This window comes from Pelodiscus sinensis, chromosome 2 (genome assembly GCF_049634645.1).
Source record: "Pelodiscus sinensis isolate JC-2024 chromosome 2, ASM4963464v1, whole genome shotgun sequence".
Taxonomy (NCBI): Eukaryota; Metazoa; Chordata; order Testudines; family Trionychidae; genus Pelodiscus; species Pelodiscus sinensis.
In genome coordinates this window covers 156,417,511-156,438,305 of record NC_134712.1, presented here as the reverse complement: position 1 = coordinate 156,438,305, position 20,795 = coordinate 156,417,511, and the positions used below count along the sequence as shown (strand labels likewise).

General features: G+C 43.3%; 1 protein-coding gene across 4 annotated transcripts in view; it reads right to left on the bottom strand.

The window, feature by feature from the left end:
- Nucleotides 1–20,795, bottom strand: part of GRB10 (growth factor receptor bound protein 10) — a 207,138-nt gene that overhangs the window by 114,782 nt on the left and 71,561 nt on the right. For 2 of the 4 annotated variants that reach the window (XM_006136362.2, XM_075921668.1), the window contains one exon: nt 14,145–14,238. The exons of 1 other annotated variant lie outside the window; for it this stretch is intronic. In XM_006136362.2, the coding sequence (XP_006136424.2) occupies nt 14,145–14,238 (94 nt within the window). Of the gene's footprint in view, nt 1–4,795; nt 8,161–14,144; nt 14,239–20,795 lie in introns of those variants that run through there. One more of the 4 variants, XM_075921666.1, reaches the window with a different exon arrangement.

The window sequence follows — 20,795 nt, the reverse complement described above, 5'->3', positions numbered from 1 at the left end:
CAAGAGCACATGAAGTGAGGTTCGTCTTGACTGCACACAACATTGACTGTGAGAGCCGTCTGCATCCCATCAAAGCACCGCTATGGTTGTGTCAGCAAACCCCCAAATTCTAGGTATGCAAGCATAGTTAGCAAAACTACCCTAGCCCAGGAGATCATCTTAGTTACAACAATCTTGAGGTTTGCTGAAACGGAGTGCCACTCATGCATCCCACTCACTAGCCTAGGCTGGCCATCATTACTCATTACACAAGTAGTGGAGATACATCACCATTGGATTTTGGATCAATAGATTTGAAGAGAATCCCTGGAAAGATCCACTCAAGTATCTTAAAGTCCATAAAGGAAGGAACATGTCACCCCAAATATACAGGGCATCAGAAAAGACAGTTGATACCATTTAGTACTTGAGATGACTACTGGAGATGACATGCTTGGTGAAATGACAGAAATAGGAGACCAAAACAACAGGCTAGAAAAAAACAACATGTATATAAAATGTAGGCTCTCGAACTAGATTTTTCCCCACTAGAGAAGATTAATGATGTAAGTTTAGGGTTTGATTTAAGTTAGCAAATAGAATCAGATCCTCTTCATATTTTACCATTTGCTTACTTTAAAGGAAGAACTAAGTTTTTAATACAAGAGGGACAAGACTGGCAAGGATTCAATGAAGTACCAGATACACACATCACAGGCTGCTGGGACTCTTGGGCCAGATTGTGAAAATGCTCTGACTAGAGATGACCCCCTGGCTTTGAGTCCGAGACCCTTGCCTAAAGGCACCAGCCCCATTATGCTAAACTCTGTGCAACCAACAAAGATGGCCTCCTCCGTAGACATCTTACCCTATGGGCAATGTCCTCTTATGCAATCATAGAAATCCAGAGCTGGAAGAGACCTCAAGGCTGTGTCTACACTGGGCCACTTATTCCGGAAAATCAGCCGCTTTTCCGGAATAAGCTGCGAGCTGTGTACACTGGCCCTTGAATTTCCGGAAAAGCAACGATGCTCTACTGTACAAAATCAGCCGCTATTCCGGAAAAACTATTCTGCTCCCGCTCGGGCATAAGTCCTTATTCTGGAACACTGTTCCGGAAAAGGGCCAGTGTAGACAGTCCAGTAGTCTTTTCTGGAAAAAACCCTGATCGCGAAAATGGCGATCGGGGCTCTTTTCCGAAAAAGCGCGTCTACATTGGCCACAGATGCTTTTCCGGAAAAAGGGCTTTTCCGGAAAAGCAGCCTGCCAATGTAGACGCTCCTTTTCCGGAAAAACTGAAAACGGAATAGTATTCCGTTTTAAGCATTTCCGGAAATTCATGCCAGTGTAGACACAGCCCAAGTGTTTATCTGTGTTCTCTACCCGGGATTATAAAAATTGAGATTTAACACTTCTGGATTACAGTCAGATTTGGTGTCTTACCTACAAACCCTGAACACATATACTTCTTTACTTAACTTTGTTCCACTGAAAGCACAAGAACAGAATTATGCATGTGCTGAAGTGTTTACAGGATGGGACCAAAGGTCATCTTATAAAGTTATGGGGAGGGGGGGCAAAAAGGGGAAGATAGAGAAACTCATACAGAGTTTCCTCTTAGTAAATACATATCTAGATAAAGACAGATGCCCAAAAGGCTAGCTGGGAAAATAAGTATAATGACGGCCACCCATGTGCACACTGAATAGCTTCTGGTCTGTTTCTTCTCTTTTCAAATCACTAGCAGCCTTGTGCACAGAATTTTCCAGTTAACTCAATTACTAGTCATTTGTTCCTCCTGTAATTTGATTCAAAACTCTGGGACCAGATTCCTTCCCTCCCCCCGCAACTAAATATAGCACATTCTCTTCTTGGTACAGTTCTTGTTTTAAGCAGATCTCAGTTAGTGGACTTAGAAAGTGACCATATAAATTAACGAATAAGGGCAGACTGCTGTGCAAGTTGTTATATACTGTGCCCTGGAAGTAATAAAGATAATAAGATTAGCCACAAAGTAATAGGAACAGAATTCTCTGAAATAAGAGGAAAGTACTATAATAAGCTAGTCAGGAAGTAGATGTTTACCTCACACGCAATTACAGTTACAGTAAACCTTTTTTTGCACTTATGATGGCTACAGTAAATTTGGGTGACACCAACAGCATTTATATAATATTCATGAACGTTTCTTCAAAACCAATGGCAATGTCTCCTACTGACCACTCAATTTATATACAAATTGAAACTCTCTAGTCCAGCACCTTCAGGACCTAAATGGTGCGAAACCAGAGAATGTACCAGGTCATGGGAGGTCAATATTGTCTAGCAGCATTACCAACTCTTCCACTGCTTATTTGGCTCTTAGAGAGGTTCAACCTATACTGCTCTTTCATTCTACATTTTTAGTTCTGGACTTATCAGAACTCAAGCCTACTTTATGGTGATACCAATAACAGCATATCCAGATGATACCATTGTTTTCCCACTATTTCAATGTAAGACAATCTGGAGTGTTGATAATTACTAAGCACACTCATTGGCTGTTGAAGCAAAATACAGAAGTCACCACTATGGGCAGCAAAAACAGATCTGTGAAAGTAAGCCAATCAAAGCCTGGGAGCTGGGGGAGGAAGGAACACAAAAGTGATTAGCTTAATTGGCATATGAGTCCTAACTAAAGCTAGGTAGACTGAGTTGGAATAGGAATACTGGAGAAGGGAGATTAGCAAGAGTTATTTTTATAAATTAGGTCTCAAATTCAGTACCACTCCAATGATGGCTATGCCAGTCATTACAGCAGCACACAAAATAATAAACAAGAGAAGATTTTTGGCTCTATATGGTGTGCTGACAGGGAAGTTTTTATTATCTCTACATACTATTGACCCTACAAAAGTCACATTTTTGCTATTAGACAGTGAGTTTAAATTGGCAATCTGCCCTAAGAATGGAGTTCAGTGACCGTGAGTGCTCTTTGGAAATCTAGAAAATGTGTCTGTTTATATGCTTACAACCAGCATCTGCATCACTTTAAATGACAGTTGTAATGCTAACAGGGCAGACCTAAAGATAAGCCGCATCACACTCTGTTGTCTGCTAGTAAACCAAAATCTGGCTATGGAGCAAGCTATAGCACTGTTCTGAATAGGAACATAAAGCACTTCTGTGACATACAGAATTTTAGACCTTGAAGCAAAGTACAAAATAGTCTTTTAAGAGGAAAATTGTATATGCCTACTAAGAAAAATGAATTGTAATACATGGGTATTGGCAGCAAGAATAATTTGACAGTTTGTATATAAAGAATATGCCAATAGTTTACTTCTAATAAATAATCTTAACTTCTTAAATATAAATCAAATGCTGCTTATTTGTATTCAGCTACTAAATACTGAATAGAAAGTAGTTGTGTGACCTCTTAAAAGGGTAACTAAGTTCAAATATAATGCATTATAAAATAACCACCATCTTCAACTGTCCTCTAGGGATTGATTTGACACTATTTAATGTTTTTCCAGAAAAACAACTGAGCTTTGACAAGGAGACTGAAGTGCAAACAAAAGGGAACAGAAACAGCAGCGGCACAAGCTTAGGATTTAACCCAGCTGATGTTTGAAAGATAAATTAATTCAATTGATTTGTACCAGGAGTCTGCTGTGCATTTCCATTATCTTCCACATAGTGAGCCACTTCTCTCTGCAGGGCAATGTACGCTTGATAAATAGTATTAATAACATTGAGTGTCCTAGCAGAAAGGGGAGACTAACTTTTGCAGCACTCCAATCTAGAAGCACCAGCAAAGGGAAAGGCCGTAGCACACCAGGAAAAATTTAGGCTGGGTTATCTGATCAAACCACAGCACTAGGGAAAATGTGAGAATAAGGCTCACACCCAGTACTACAACTCTCCTGAGGCATCGAAGAGGCAGAGTGCTATCCACCCAAAATATTTTGACATTTCTGAATCCATGATTCTCAGAACTTTTTGTTTTGACTTTTCACCTGGATTGCAGATCAAGACAAAAATATTAGAATTTCTGCTGGGTCTAGTAAAAGATTCCATAAAAGACACTATGAAAAGAGTTTCACTGAAGTCTTCTGGTCTAAAATTGCCCTTACTCTCTTCCTCTGCATCCTCTTCCATTGGGCAGGATACAAACGGCTATACATTAGCACACAGGCTTGACTTTCAAAAGTGCTTGGGGTGCTTGACCCCTGGCTCTGATCCAGGCCCCACGCCAACTGCACCCCTTCCATAAAAGCCCTGCCCCTCCGTCTTTCAACCCATACTCCACCTTTTCCTGCCCAGGTCCATTCTCCACCGCCCCAACATGCTGCACCCTCCTTCCTCCCCCATCTGGGTTCCTGAATGCTGCCAAACAGCTGACTGTGGTGTGCAGGAGACACCAGGAGGGGAGAGGCTCTCATCTGTGGGGCCCACCGGCAGGCAGACAGCGCTGGGGGGGAAACTGATAAGGGGGCTGCTGCTGGGCACTCAGCACCTACCAGTTTTTCCCCATAGGTACTCCAGCCCTTTGGATGTCCCAGACATGCTAATACTTCCCTTTTTCTCCTTGTGGTTTTAAAGGTGGCAAATAAGTGCTCTGATATACTTCATTACTGTCCCGAATAACCCCTCAATAAACAACATATAATTTAGAGGAGTGTAGAAAAAAATAGAAGATGGGGTAAAAAAATAATTTCCTAGAACTGGGATAAATTTTTCAAATAATATTCTGGTTCCTGGATAGGAAAGGCTGGAACAAAGCTTGAACCTTTTCCATGTCTTCAAACTTGAACACAATTTGTTGATGTACCTTAATTCTCTATTTCTCAGTGGCTTCGATCTTGTAAAAATCTCTTCCAACAGCTATGGCATGTCACAGGCAGTTCTTTAGAGGTCCAGGGAGATGCTCCCCAATACCTATTTTCTGAAGACTGTACCTGTATGCTAAATGGAGAGATTGTTCAGTATTGATATCAAGCAGTTTCAGTCCAAAGTTCTTGTTGATCATGGGAGTGACTCATAACAGAAATTTAAAAAAAAAATACAATTTTATAGCTATTGTAAAAAATATTTGTATATAGTAACTGCAAGCTGCAAGACCCCTTACCTGAGGTAATGTACTCCCAATTCCTCCACCTGATCCTCAAATGTTTAGTTTGTTTTTTTTAAAATCACTACCTCTGTGGAAGGATGATTCAGCTGCAAGTACTTGAAACCCCTTCTGTAGTATGAAAGAGCTTATTTAGGTAGATACATTTGGCAAAGGTTTCTCAGCTCTCAGATAAAGCTCTCCCTTGTGCCCTCTTTTTCCATATTACAGGGAACAGAAGAGATTCAGACTCTTTAGAGGAGTCTAATTACTCTAGTTCTGGCCATGGAAAGAAAGCATGATTTAGAACTGGAAGCACTTGTACCAAAGCTGTCCACTTTATAAAAGGGAGGAGGCGATTCTACTGTAAGAGAAACTGTTTAACGAATGATTGACGATAGAAACTGTTAAGTCTTCTGCATTCAGAGAACCTAACTTTCACGGAGATCAAACGTGAAATGGCAATGAGCAGTCATATACAATTGCCTAACAAACATGAGATGATGAAAGTTTTATTGCAGCAGTTCACAAAATTAGAGAACTAATATACACCATATAAAATCATTCATGCAGCTCTAACATGCTCGATTCCTTCTTAACTTTGGCTCAGATTAAAGATTTTCTAAAGCGTGATTCCCCAAACTGTGTTACCTGAACTGCTGGTGATAGGTGAGCATGCTGCACTTGGGGTACACTCTTAACAAGATGGGTGTTCCCTTTCAAGTGATGGTAGGAACCAGGGCCAGCCAGTCTCTAGTCCAAGACATGGCCTCTTTAAGGAAGCAGGTGCTCAAGGGAGCAACAGACTAGCTGGACAATGGGGCCAGGTGTTAATCAGACAGCTATCTCTAACCTGATAAAACCCAGCTGTTCAGGGGCTCCCGGAGATAGGGCAAGCAGCTTGGAGAGGAGAATTAATGGAGAGTAACTGCCTGGAATAGGAACCAAAACTTGGAGGTAGGTTGGTGGACTGGGGAAGCCAGCCTGAATCATACCAAAGCCCCACAAAGGAGTGCTACAGTGCCCCAGAAGCGAGGGATAGCAGTGTGTAAAGGACCAAGGGAGGCTCCATGGAACACGGTTGAAGAAGCTTGCTTGAATCACAGTGTGGCTCCAGGAAGGAGGGTTGTGGAAATCCCTTAAAAACAAGAGGAAGGATCTGAGTCCATGGACCACAGCAGGAGGGCCTGTGGGAAAGACTGTCTAGAGGCTTTCGGGAGCTGCAGTGGGACTGGCAGGACTCCCCATCTCACAAGGATCTTGAGGTGAACTAAGAACCAGGAGCCTTGGAACTCAACTAACTTGTATCTGAAGCTGCCTACAGCCTGGGTAGAGTCCTCTCACTTCCAGCCACCTCTTTGAGCCCCTTGTCCTTTTACACGTGCACACACACTCACTGCAGGCAGCCACTTCCCCTATCACATACACCACCAGTGGATTCCAGCCAGAACCCATCTTTAACCTGGCCTATAATTTTGTAAATTTTACCCTTCTCCATCAGGATGCAACAGACCAAGGTGTGAAGGGTTTTTGGGTTGGGCGGGGAAGTCCAGAAAAAGCTAGCAAAACAAAAACCAAGGGAAAGATCCACCCACTACAAAATGAGTGGTTAGTGCACCCACCTTGCATAAGGGAAAAGTTTACGTATCTGTTCTGAATCAGGCAAAATAGAGACCTGAAGCTAGATCTCCCAGATTGCAGTGAGAGCCTGGGCTTCTGCTCTCCCTGGTTCTGACCAGAAATTCCATGCTGGACCTTAGGAATCTTTCCTAATAAAATTTGTTTTAAAACTGGCACATTCCCAGGAGATATTTTAGTTGTTACAAGTAGCATTTTGTGATATAAACATTCTATCTACAAATTCCAACCAACACTGAACCTGTTTAGCACTGAAGAACTTGTGCTGTGTAGCTACTGAGTAAGAGTGCACTTTTCACAGGTTTGCAGAGTAACACATGGACAGGTCATAATACCGGAGACAACCCACTTGTAACCTGACTTTCTAACTTAGCACTAACAGTTGTTTACATTTTCACAGTGCTATAAAAGCATTAACCTAAGTTATTTTCCCACTGTAAAAAGGGGGAGGTACAGCAGTTAAATGAAATGTCAGAGGCCGCACAATCTGTGAGAGTCAGGATTAGAATGCTGACATTTCTGGTTCCTAGTCCTTTGCTCGGTCCATGCTCCCTATACAAACAGTATGATTACAATATCTATATCCATGTTAGCATGCAAGTACAATTGCCAATTAAATATCAACTATATTTGACATTATTTCAGTTTTAGTAGCAAACCCAGACATAGGTTTGAGACAAGTCTAACTTGATAGTTTCTATTCTGCTGCAGAGCAAGGAACACTATTGGGTCCAACAAAATTGACCTTTATTTACTCATTGACAGTATATTTCTAATTATATCAAATATTGGCCTTATTTTTCAAATGTCCCTTAAAACAGCAACTGACATTATAGAAAACATTCCATTTAAAAACAGTCGTTAAATATTTCAGAGCAGTATGCAGGACTCAAAGTAGTTCAGGCAGAGAAATATCAGGTGCCAAATAAGTCTTCATGTGATCACTGACCATAACAAATGAGAAAAGATAGCTGGAATTACTGGAGAGCATAACTAGAGATCAGAATCCTTAATGTGCTGGACCACAATGAAGGTACGTAACAACAAAAGACACAAGTTACAGTTTCGACAGCTCAATAGCACTCATTCAGATAGCATAATGGCAAAGCAGAAATACTGAATACTTGTTCTAAAACACTTGCAGGCTTCCCAACATACCAAAATACTTCAAGGGCTGCCCCACATACTAAGCATATCATTTTGAACATTATTTCCAAGACACTTCAGAAGATTAAAGCCAAAGGAGTGAGCATATATTATGTAAGGGCAGATAGTGACAGTGATTCTGAGAACTGTAACTGGTATAATCATGAAAGCTAATTAAGCTAATACCCAAAACAAATGAAGGTTTATGGTATTTCCAAGGTCATCATGCTAGTGTTGCAATTCACTTACACTATATGGGTACGTCAACACTTGCTCCCTAGCTGGAGCTGGGGATGCAAATGTAAGCGACCGAAATTGCTAATGAAAAGGGGATTTAAGTATCCCATGCTTCATTAGCATGATCTCGCCAGCGCGTTACTCCGCTCAACAGCTGATTTGAACCAGGAAGTGCATGCCGGGATGCGTTAGTTCGAATCAAACCCCTTGGTTCAAACTAACATTACTCCTCAAAAAATGTATAGGAGGTATAAAAATGAGGAGTAACGTTAGTTAAAACCAAACCCCTTGGTTCGAACTAACGCGTCCCGGCACGCACTTCCTGGTTCGAATCAGCTGTTGAGTGGAGTAACGCGCTGGTGAGATCATGCTAATGAAGTGCGGGATATTTAAATCCCCACTTCATTAGCAATTTCGGTCGCCTACATTTGCATCCCTAGCTCGAACTAGGGAGCAAGTGTAGAGGTACCCTAAGATATTAATCAACTGCAGGAAAATAAGAGTGGAGGGGAAAGAAGCATTAATCTATTGAGAATATCAAGAAGTTATTTGACCCAAGGAGTAGTATTCTCGCATGAGAAAGTGAGGCTTCCTAGGTCTTCAACATAATCAAAATCCTACTTCTTCTTCCATGAGCACTATGAAGCATCAACAGTTTTACATTCTAATTCTGTAACATGTGCCTCAAAAGACAGTAACTTTCTGACAGAAGTTCTACCTCCGGTTATGAAGAAGGAAAACTACTGATGGGTTCAAAGAATGTCATTTAAATCAAGTTTGCCATGCAGTTTGGATGTAAAAAGGGAACTGAAGTTAAAGTGCAAGTAAAGTAGTTTGAGGGGAATGCACTGGCCACAAAACGTGTGTGTGTGTGTGTGTGTGTACGCAATCTTGCAGAAATACAATGCATACACAGCTACAGTGTATCTATTTGTGGCAACCCCTCTCATACATGCAACCCTAAATACATAGCATAGGTTTTAGGAAAAGAAATTAAAAACCTGAAAAGGGTAGGTTCAGATTACAAAAAAGTTCAAGAACTTAAACTTAAGCCTTTTTTTTTTTTTTTTTTTTTTTTTTTTTTTGGCAAATCATGGAGTTCAAATCTTGCTGATCTTGACAAAATGGGGAAACTAATTTCCCAGCATTTTTAAGAGAAGTTAACTTAATCCTCTTGCACACTATTAAATGTGCCTTTTCCCTATGTCAAGGTTAACTGCTGCATTAAACTAACGACATTTAGGGCTCGTTTTCAGAAACTGCTGAGCACTCTACTACAATTGAAGCTGTTAAAAGCAGTGAGTAGCTGGCACTTAAATGGGAGCCCTTCCATTGCTAATATATGGATACAGCATGCAAGCTATCTTTTTTCTAGAGATATGAATCACTCCATAGAAATAGTGTTTAATGTTAATAGTTTTTTGCAAGTTCGTATAGACCCCAACACTCTACAGCAAGAACTCTGTGTGTTTGTTTAGACCAGGTGTTGGCAAATACCAGCCCACAGGCTGGATCCAGTCCGCCAGGGTTAGCTCCTGGCAGGCTGCCACTATATTTACCTGCTCAGCCTCAGGTACTAGCAATCGCAGCTCCCGGTGTCAAAGGATTATCATTCCCAGCCAAAGGGAGCTGCGGGAAGTGGTGTCCCAATCTACATTGCTTCCATTGGCCAGGAACAGCGAACAGGTGCTGTGATCAGTGGTACCTGTGGCCGTGCAGGTAAATATAGAGGCAGCCAGCCAGGGTATAACCCTGGTGAACCGCCGCCATATTATTGCCTACCCCTAGTCTGCACCCTAGCATCATGGGGACCCAATTCCGGTTATTTTCCAGGAGCACTCACAATGTTACAACTAGCCACATTAATATGGACAAAAAATAAAGCTGTTATAAGTTTTTTCATAAGGAAAACAATAGTACAAGCTATATGACAGTTTTCACTTTTGTTTAGGCATTATGACATTAAATCAGGACTCTATTTTTCCTATAAGAGTTGATATACAACATGCAAAGCAGGTAAGAATGAATGTCAGGACCTGGTAAATGAAAGATTTTAAACTAGATTTGTAAGGCAGTATTACAGGAGTTTTAGTGCTTAAAAAAAACCTATGTTGGTTAAAAAGGTAAAGCAGCCGTGCAAATGAAGAAATTGTATTATTAAAGGAGCTCCTACACTTCCTCACTCATAGTTTACAAAGCAGTTAGCAAACAGGATATAAACCAGTGGTCGGCAACCCTCAGCACACATGACACTGACACGCTGCAGGAGCTCAGCCCTGCCCTTTCTCCCCTGTGAGGCAGGCAGCCTGTGCTGCCACAAGAGCCCTCCCTCTTCTCCAGCAGCAGGTTTGCTGTAGTGGGAGGAGGCGGCTGGGGCTTAGGGTCCTTGGCACTGCGAACCCCCCCTCCTCCCATGAGCTGCTGTGGTAGCTACAGCCGCCACTGGACCCCGGAAGTGCCTCTGACCCAGAAGACACTCACTGGCGCACTCCCCCTTCACTCCGGCCTGGGTCACACGGTGGGGGCGACAGTGATGGCCCAGACCCAGCGGCAATAGCGGTGCTGGCTCCGGTTGGCCCAGCTTTGTCGTCCCTGGGTCAGTGCTGTGGGAGGGGCAGCGTCATGCTGTGCACATCTCGGCTGCCCACAGCGGGCTCCGGTCCCCAAACCCCCATCCCCTAAGTAGCGGCTGCGCCCATCCCCACTCCCAGTCCAGGCTTGCCTCCCCTCTTCATGCCAGACCTAGGGCCTGGGTGTCACCTGCAGGCAGCCACTGCCTGACCAAGGTTGCAGTACTGCTGGGCTGAGGAGGGGGGGCCCAGGCTGTGTAGCCCTAGCTCATTTGTGTGGTGCCACCCCGGCCTAAGCCCCCCTCACCTCTCCACGCCTGTCCCGACCTGCGCACTGGGTACACAAATGGCAGTGGTGCCTCTTCCTCACAGCGTGCCTTTCGCAAGGGGGCTGCTTTCCTGTGGGGTGGCTTAGAAAAACGTGGGACAGTGGGAGCTCCAAAACCTGGGAGTGTTGGGCTGGACACCCCGGTACATGCCCTGAGACGCACCAGCCACTGAAGGAGGTTAGGCAAAATCCTGGCTCTAGTTCCGGCTTTCCCCGTCTCTCTAAGTCCCTCTGCTGCTCTCGTGCAAAGTTTCTCAGCACCTGAGATCTCTGAGCACTTCCCTGTTATTTCTCTTGGACCATGTGGCCACGGCAGCAGCTCCTCCAGGGCCGGCCTGGGACCTCATGGCAGTGGCAGTTGCTGCAAGTGGGAGCAAAGCTAGATAAGCATCCCCCTCCTGCCCAGACCCCCACAGCCCAATTCCCTCACTCACTCCCCTAAACGCTACCAAGACCCTGTACCCCCAGTTTGCTCCACATCCTCCCTTGCTCCCTCTACCTGGCCAGACACCCTACCTCCCACCAAGACCTTGCACTCTCTCCCTCTTCTGCAGCCCACCTCCCTCCCAGATCCTGCCCCTCCCCATTCCTAGCCCATGCACTGGCAGCCCTGTCTCGCACACTGAACCCCTCATTTTTGTCCCCACCCTAGAACCCAAGGAGGGTTCAATAAAGGCACTAACTCCAGAAAAGTAAATCTGTCTTATGGGCAACCCTGATCCTCAGTCTTCCCTGTTCCTTCCCCTCACCCTGGGTACGTCTACACTATAGCGCTAGTTCGAACTAACTTAGTTCGAATTAGTTAATTCGAACTAAGCTAGTTCGAACTAACGCATCTAGAACTAAAAACTAGTTCGAACTAGCGTTTTGCTAGTTCGAACTAGTAAGTCCACATTGAGTGGACTCTGAACAGGGCTTAAGGATGGCCGGAAGCAGTGCCGGCAGGGCATAAAAGGAGGACTTAGAGCATGGAGATACTGTCTCAGGCTAGCCGAGGGCTGCGCTTAAAGGGTCCCGACCCCCACCCCGGACACACAGTTCTAAGGGGTGCCCCGCTTGCAAAGAAGTTCTGGCTTGGAGTGCCCTGAGTGCCCACACTGGGCACATCACACCACTCGGCCATCAGCCCGGCTGCACTTGCCGCAGGCTGCCATCTGGGGAGAGGGAGTAATTGGGGGGCTGCAGGAGAGCTTCCACCCCCAGAAGCCCGCAGAGCCAGCCCAGTCCTCCCCATCGGGGGCTCGTACCCCATTCCTCCCTCACCTCCTTCCACTTGCCCTTCCCTAGCCCCCCTTCTTCTTGATGTACAAAATAAAGATAACGTTTCTTCCAACATTGACTCTGTCTTTATTGAAAAAAACTGGGGGAGACTGGGAAAAGGAGGTGGGAGAGGGGAAGAGAAAGGCTGGGAGAGGGGAGGGCAACTAACATGATCAGGGGTTGGGAACAGGTCCCAGATGAAGAGAGGCTACAGAGACTGGGACTGTTCAGCTTAGAAAAGAGGAGACGGAGGGGGGACAGGATAGAAGTCTGTAAAAGCAGGGGTTGGGTGGAGAGGGTGCATTCAGAAAAGTTCTTCCTGAGATCCCATAAAGAAGGACTAGAGGACACCAAAGGAAAGGAATGGGTAGCAGGCTTCAAACTAGTAAGAGAAAGTTGTTCTTCTTCAGAAAGCAAATAGTTAACCTGTGGAACTCCTTGCTGCAGGAGGCTGTGAAGGCTACAACTAGAACAGAGTTTAAAGGGAAGTGAGATCAAGTCATGGAGGTTGGGTCCATGGAGTCCTATTAGCCAGAGGGTAGGAGTGGTGTCCCTGCCCAAAGTTTGTGGAAGGCTGGAGAGGGATGGCACGAGACAAATGGCTTGGTCATTGTCTTCGGTCCATCCCCTCCAGGGTCCCTAGGGTTGGCCGCTGTGGGCAGACAGGCTACTGGGCTAGATGGACCTTTGGTCTGACCCAGGACGGCCATTGTAAGCTCAGGGCTCAGGGTCGGGGGTCTCAGTGGACCCCCTTGATTTTCATGCACACCTGGTCCTGAGTGGCCAGGCTGGCAGCTCTCCTGCCCTAGACGGCCACTTTCCTGTGCCTAGTGCGGAGATCGTGGACAAGGTCCACGATGTCCGCACTAGCCCAGGAAGGTGCCCGCCTCTTGCGGTCCAGGGCAAGCTCCCGGGAGCCGCCAGCCTGGTCCCGGCAAGAGGGGGTGGGCTGGGGGGCATCGGGTGGGTGGCTCTGTGCCGTGCCAGGTGCAGGGTCTGCTAGCTGGGTGCTGGCAGGCTTGCACCTGGCATGGGCACCGTAGCCAGCCCGTGCCCCTTTAAGGGGTCCGGGGCCGGGAGGGGGGCATAGAGTTTCCCTGGTGTTGGCCAGAGTGGCCACCAGGGAAACCTGGGGAGGGCTAGCCTCCCACTAGTTCGAACTAAAGGGCTACACAGCCCTTAGTTCGAACTAGCTAGTTCGAACTAGGCGTTAGTCCTCGTAAAATGAGGTTTACCTAGTTCGAACTAAGCGCTCCGCTAGTTCGATTCAAATTCGAACTAGCGGAGCGCTAGTGTAGCGCATAGGAAAGTTAGTTCGAACTAACGTCCGTTAGTTCGAACTAACTTTCTAGTGTAGACATACCCCCTGTGAGGCTGGAACACCAGAGAAGTGAGTTAGGGGCCACATGAGTGAAGGTTGAGTGTTTTTGGAGGAGGTTTTTTTGCTTCTCTCGTGTGGTCCCCAACAGACTTTTCTGTGGATCAGTGACCCCCGACCCAAAAAAGGTTCCCCACCCCTGCCCTAAATAAAGAAAACATTGAAACCTTTTGTGTGGGATATAATGTTTTACTTCATTTTAAATAAAAGTTTGATAAACTAACATAAAAAAATTAAAACACTTAATTTAATTTGTTCTCAATAGCTGCAGCTGGTTCAGAAAATATGGCCCATCCTGCCCCTGCTGTCCCACTGCCCCCAGCACACAAATCCATGAATAAGTTCAGCCTTTGCGTACCATTTCCAAAAGGTTGCGGACCCCAATACAAACAATTAAATGTTTTCAACTTTCCCAATACCAGGTGCAGAAACAAATATAGAAATCAATTTACTTCAGAACATATACTCCATTCTCATCATCTTGACTGTACCTAATTCTATTCTATGCCTTACCTTGGTGATTTAAAGAGATGCGATTAGATGGTTCTTGGAATCCTGGTTCCACCAGATCTCTCCGAGTGTGAGCTGAAGTCTGATCTACATTATCCTAAAAATACAAAACAGCAGATAATCTGATCAAAATATGCATTTTGTATTTTCCCTAACCTAAGACACTGGGAGCTAAGGCAATTGGATATAGGAGCTGAAGAATGTTTTCTTTATAGAATCATAGAACACTAGAACTGGAAGGGACCTCGAGAGGACATCGAGTCTAGTCCCCTGCCCTCATGGCAGGACCCAGAACCGTCTATACCATTCCTGATAGACTTCTATCTAACCTGCTTTTAAATATCTCCACAGATGGAGATTCCACAACCTCCCCAGAAAATTTATTCCAGTGTTTAACCACCCTGACAGGAAGTTTTTCCTAATGTTCAACCTAAACCTCCCTTGCTGCAGTTTAAGCCCATTGCTTCTTGTTCTATCCTCAGAGGCCAAGGAGAACAATTTTTCTCCCTCCTCCTTGTGACACCCTTTTAGATACCTTTTGAAAACCACTATCATGTCCCCTCTCATTCTTCCCCTTTCCAAACTAAACAAGCCCAGTTCTTTCAGTCTTCCTTCATAGGTCATGTTCTATAGACCTTTAATCATTCTTGTTGCTCTTCTCTGGACCTTTTCCAATTTCTTCACATCTTTCTTGAAACGTGGTACCCAGAACTGGACAAAATACTCTAACTGAGGCCTAATCAGCTAATGGCTTCTTGTGTCTTGCTCACAACTCTCCTGTTAATACATCCCAGAATCATGTTTGGTTTTTTGCAACAGTGTCACATTGTTGACTCATTTAGCTTGTGATCCACTACGACCCCTGGATCCCTTTCTGTAGTACTCCTTCCTAGACAATCGCTTCCCATTCTGTAGGTGTGAAACTGATTGTTCCTTCCTAAGTGGAGCACTTTGCATTGGTCCTCATTAAACTTCATCCTATTTATCTCAGACTATTTCTCCAGTTTATCCAGATCATTTTGAGTTATGACCCTATCCTCCAAAGCAGTTGCAATCCTTCCCAGCTTGGTATCACCTGCAAACTTAATAAGCGTACTCTCTATGCCAATATCTAAATCATTGAAGATATTCAACAGAACCGGTCCCAAAACAGAACCCTGCAGAACCCCACTTTTATGCCCTTCGAGCAGGATTGTGAACTGTTAATGACTATTCTCTGAGAACAGTTATCCAGCCAGTTATGCACCCACCTTATAGTAGCCCCATCTAACTTGTATTTGCCTAGTTTATTGATAAAAAGATCATGCAAGACTGTATCAAATGCCTTACTAACGTCTAGGTATACCATATCCACTGCTTCTCCCTTATCCACAAGACCCATTATCCTATCAAAGAAGGGTATCAGATTGGTTTGACATGATTTGTTCTTTACACACCCATCCTGGCTGTTATCACCTTATTATCTTCCAGGTGTTTGCAGCTGAATTCCTTAATTACTTGCTCCATTATCTTTCATGGCACAGAAGTTAAACTCACTGGTCTGTAGTTTCCTGGGTTGGTCTTATTTCCCTTTTTAATAGATGGGCACTATATTTGCTCTTTTCCAGTCTTCTGTAACCTCTCCTGTCTCCCATGATTTTCCAAAGATGATAGAGGAGGTATCTGAGCCTCTAGCTATCAGCTCCTTGAGTATTCTAGGATGCATTTCATAAGGCCCTGGTGACTTGCAGACATCTAATTTTTCTAAGTGATTTTAACATGTTCTTTTTTTATTTTATCTTCTAAATCTACCCCATTCCCACTAGCACAACTCAATGACGTTCTAGGAGCTCCACAGCTTTGTCATCTAGAATTCCAGTAACTGTGGTTTACGATTTGTAATTCATTAACCAGAAGAGTCCAGACAAACAGATTCAGTAGCAACTTGCAAACCCCAGCGGAATGAGAGACTCGGTTTAGCTACTGCTGCAAAAGTCTGGATGTTAATCCAGACCTCAATTTCCGCAACTTTCAAGATTAGGCTTGTAAAGCTTTAATGCTTCTGTTGGGAAGGAAATATCGTAACAGGTTCTTTTGAGCCTTCTGTACTGCTGCCTAAAACCAAGACTCACAAGGAGCAAAACAATTATAGAATTAAAATTATATATATATATATATATATATATATATATATATATATATATATATATATATATATATAGAGAGAGAGAGAGAGAGAGAGAGAGAGAGAGAGAGAGAGAGAGAGAGAGAGAGAGAGAGAGAGAGAGAGAGAGAGAGAGAGAGAGAGAGAGAGAGAGAGAGAGAGTTTACTAAAGTTAGCATTTGAAGGAAAATTAGAGAAAATTCGTATTTTGCCTAAACCATTTATCTACCTAACACTTCTATTTTGTTGAAACATTCCAGACAAAGTTATTTTACATTCTAGTATTCCAAGGTAAGCACAGTATATAGTTCAAGATAAGAATTTAGATCATGTCTCCTTAGAGGCTGTTTTTGAGAGCAAAAGACTACTTCAGTGCTAAAGTAAGTGCCAGTTGATACTGGAAAGTCTCAGATTGCTGCTTGAAAGATTTAAAGTCAGTATGTATGAATTTTATCAATGCATAAGTTTACAGGTGTTGACAACTGAAGAAATGCCAACTGTTTCATAGAAGAACTGCAGTTTTACATGTAAAACAGGCGTTTTAAAAATACCATCATCTGTGCAGTTGTACAATGTTCCAGACTCTACAACATGATAAGAGCGAGTACAAGGTAAGATCTTGACATTCACACCTTCATAAACTTGCAGACACATAGACCTTTCATCTTTTCTGTTAATCTGACTGCGACTTGTGTCACTTGTACCACCTTATTTTGAATTCAAACCATCTAGTCCTCTTAGTCTCATCCTAAAACCACAAGAATTTTTTTGATGATATGAAATCCTATTTACCTTTCTCTTTTCTGCACTTGCTAATACTCCCATTTTTCCAGAGCAGCGTAATTACAAATGTGCAATGCGTATTGCTTTTTACGGCAGTGCTTTTACTGCAACACATGTAGTTTTCCTTTCTACTTGCATGAAAGGAGAGAGCACGCTACCAAAGCACTTACATTTTAAGCAGAACTCACCTTACTGGAAACTAGTCTTGCAGAAAGCATAAAAACATAGAAAATGGAAAGTGGCTAGTCCACAAAAAGCTTAGCATCGTGTCTTTGGGAGGCAGTGGGAAAAGTAGGGCTCTGAGGGCTCAGACAGAAAAGTTAGCTTCTATTAATGGAGGACCCCCTGAAGCTATCCATAAAGAAGTTTGAGCCAAGAACTCAAACCTGAAATTAAATGCCACTCAGCTATTCCAAACCCAGTAGTCTGCCAGTCTTAAAAGCTAGGTATCTTGGACACAGAATGTTCTTTCACCTTGGGCAGCATAGTGACATGCAGAACTCTAGCAAATGTGTCGCCCCCCCCCCAAGGAATAGCAGACTTCTGTTTTCAGCTAGTGGCTAGATGCATGTGTGACACTGAGGAACACTATTGTCAACAGGAAAATGCATTACAATCAATACCCTCACTTCCGTGGTATCTATCCATGAAGGGTAGCATGAGGTCTTGTCTGAAAGCTTGTAGTCTACCAATACTCTTAATTATTGTGAGATGTGTGCATTAGGGATGTAAAATCCATTTTATCAGTTAACCAGCTAAACCATATAAGCGGGATCATGGGCGGGGAGATCGCTCTAGCCTGCAGGGTTGCTGGCTCCTGGCCATATATAGGCTGGGAGCCAGCCACCTCACCTGGGGGCTCGGTGGGGCCGAAGCAGCCCTCTACCTGAGGCAGGTCATGGGCGGGAGGCTGCTCCCATGCACCAGTTAACTGTTACCTGGTAAGCGTCACCCGCAAAGGTAACCAGTTACCTGTTCACATCCCTAGTGTGAATGGTTAATATTTAAGGGATAATATAACCATATTGAAAACTATGCCTGGCTTATGGTGTTGGGTTAGTCACCAGGGAACCACAGGTCTTGGTAATGGTCTATTCAAGTGGGAGAGAGTAGTCATCCCTCTCTAGTGATGTAATGAAAGGCTCAAATCATCAAAGATAGCCACAAACAAAATTACTTACAGGTGAAAAGGAACAGACAGGCCCTACCCGTGAATGAAGGTAAGAGACTCATTTTCAGTATATCATAGGGTGGGAAGAGGCACTCTGCATCCATTCTCTGAGGAGACATCTTGGGGGGGGGGGGGTCTCATGAAAAACTAGAGATTCCTAGGAATCCAGCCAGTTCTACAACAAACAACTTTTGGGGGGTAGAAACAAACCTGCTTTTACTGGTTAGGAACGGTATCTATTAAGGGTGGACCCTAATCAGTATTTTATGATTTTGTGATGTACTGTAACCATATGTTTCCATCACTTTCTCTTGTTCTAAGTGGCATCTTCAGTCTATTTTAAATAAATCTTCTCTGTGTTATTATAAGTGTCCATAAGTGCAGTGCTCTTTTGAGAGCAGAGGACATGAGATTTTGGAGTCGCCAGTGCCAGGGGCTGTATATCACAGAGGAATGCTTCATGGGGACTTAGGGACTCAGCTGCATCTTTTGTTAAACTGCCAGGCAAAGAGAGGGGTGGCATAACCCAGGGGAGACTACATGACAAGCTCGTCATGTTAGGGGGAAAAACAACCAGTTACCACATACCAGTTACCCTGCTGCTGGGGGCAGGGAGTAAAAAGTTGGCTTTGGGTCCCGGATATCCTAGGACTGTCCCATCATGGAAGAAACAGAAAATACTGAAAGATTAAGAGTCTTCTGAATTAGCAGAAGTCATGTTTCAACACGTACAATGGTGCTAATTCTAGTTCCCATGCAACAATGTAAGTTCATATGACATGTAAGCATTGCTTGCAGCAACAGACAGCTTTCCAACAGGAGGCTCACATGCCTAACTAGTACAGCAGTCAAGAAACCGAATAAGGAAAGGCAGTTACAAGAGAAGTAATTTTATTTGCAAGTAGGCCTTACAAGTGTTTTCATTGTCCCTCCAAAAATGAAGTAAGAGGTCTGCTAGAGAAAAGATAACTACAATATTATGTGCTTACAGAAAACAACAACTGCACACAAGGGTCTTTATCTTTGAATTCCCTACAACGCTAGATGGGAAAGAGTCTTACTGTAGAAGATGCAACTTAAAAAAAAGCTGTGGCCTAGGGTTGGCTGAAAGCATGCAACTTAGCACTTAAATGAGCTTAAAAATAATTTCCATTGACTTACAGAAACAAATGCCATCCTCTGAGGCAGCCTTTCAGCTCTTCAGGAAGGTACTTAAACCACTTCCTCATCAACTTCAACTTTAAAATTACGGCAAAATTTTATCAGAAGTAGACATTTCAATCACTGGAGGGAGTAGAGTGACGGACTATTTCTTTGTAAATGTCTAGTTTCTATCAATCTTGGACACTCCTTCCTGTATCTCCTATAAAAAACATTTCTTGCACATTTTTATCTTTAAAGCATGCCAAAGACAAGGATTTCCTTAAGGTATTTAAAATCAGGGCCATACACAGTGAAGTGTCAGACATGCATAAATCACGCCACCTGTTAAAGCAATGCAAGCATCAGAGAAAAGGTAACCACTATGTCATTTTTTAAAAGCTCATGATAGTTTCACATGACCCATCAGAATCTATTTAAGTAAGTTGATCAAAGACAAACAATGGCATGTTGCCAACTGCAGTAGAAATCAGACTGGCCACTGAAACAAGGTTAAAGGTTATATAATTGTTCCCAGTCACTGCTCAGCCAATGAAGTCTTATTGTTTTGTGAAACTGACACATTACATCTGTCAGAAAGGTAGACACCTGCTTTCTTCCATCACTCCTCCCCCAGCTCAATCCATGCTTCCAATAAATCACATGTTTTCTACCTATTTTTATTCCTTTCTCCTCTACCAACTAAGTATTTTCATTCCAGAATTAAAATATGCTCTCTGACTTATTACGATATCAAGCCACACAGGTATTTTTAGAAGCTAGCTTAGGCATCAGCCCCTATAAACTTACTTGAATGTAGTATTTTGCATGTCATAGAGCATCTGTGACTCTAAGGTTGAGTAATCAAGTGACTAGTGGGACTACTGGATGCGTATGAAGCGATGTTTATTTTTAATCATATCTCCTACAGCAGTTACTACTTTATGAAGACAAAACAAACCAGACAACAGATGAGATTTCAACGGCATTTTGCAAACTTCCAAATAGCGTGACACAATGCAGCGCCCGTATCATACTTTAAACAGGACAGTCAAAGGTAAAGACAGTACTCTCAGTACATTAAACAGCCAAAGGTGGGATTATTCAACAATCTAGAATTATGAGGTACTTTATGGTATTATAGCAGTTTAGTAGTTTAAAACTGTTATTTAAGCTAGCATGGCAACAATTTCTGTTATCAAAATTAAGAAAAATAAAATCCAATATTTCAAATCAGACAGAGGATCGAGTGAACCGTACTCACTTCTAGCTGCCCTGTCTTCACAAATTTTGCCTTTAAATCACTTTCTGTGGTTTCAAATGTAACTGTTCTTATTCCATGAATTAAACTGGAAATAGTAATTGACATTAAAAGACAAGTTTATATATCTAAAGAAAAGAAAAGGTATACTGTACA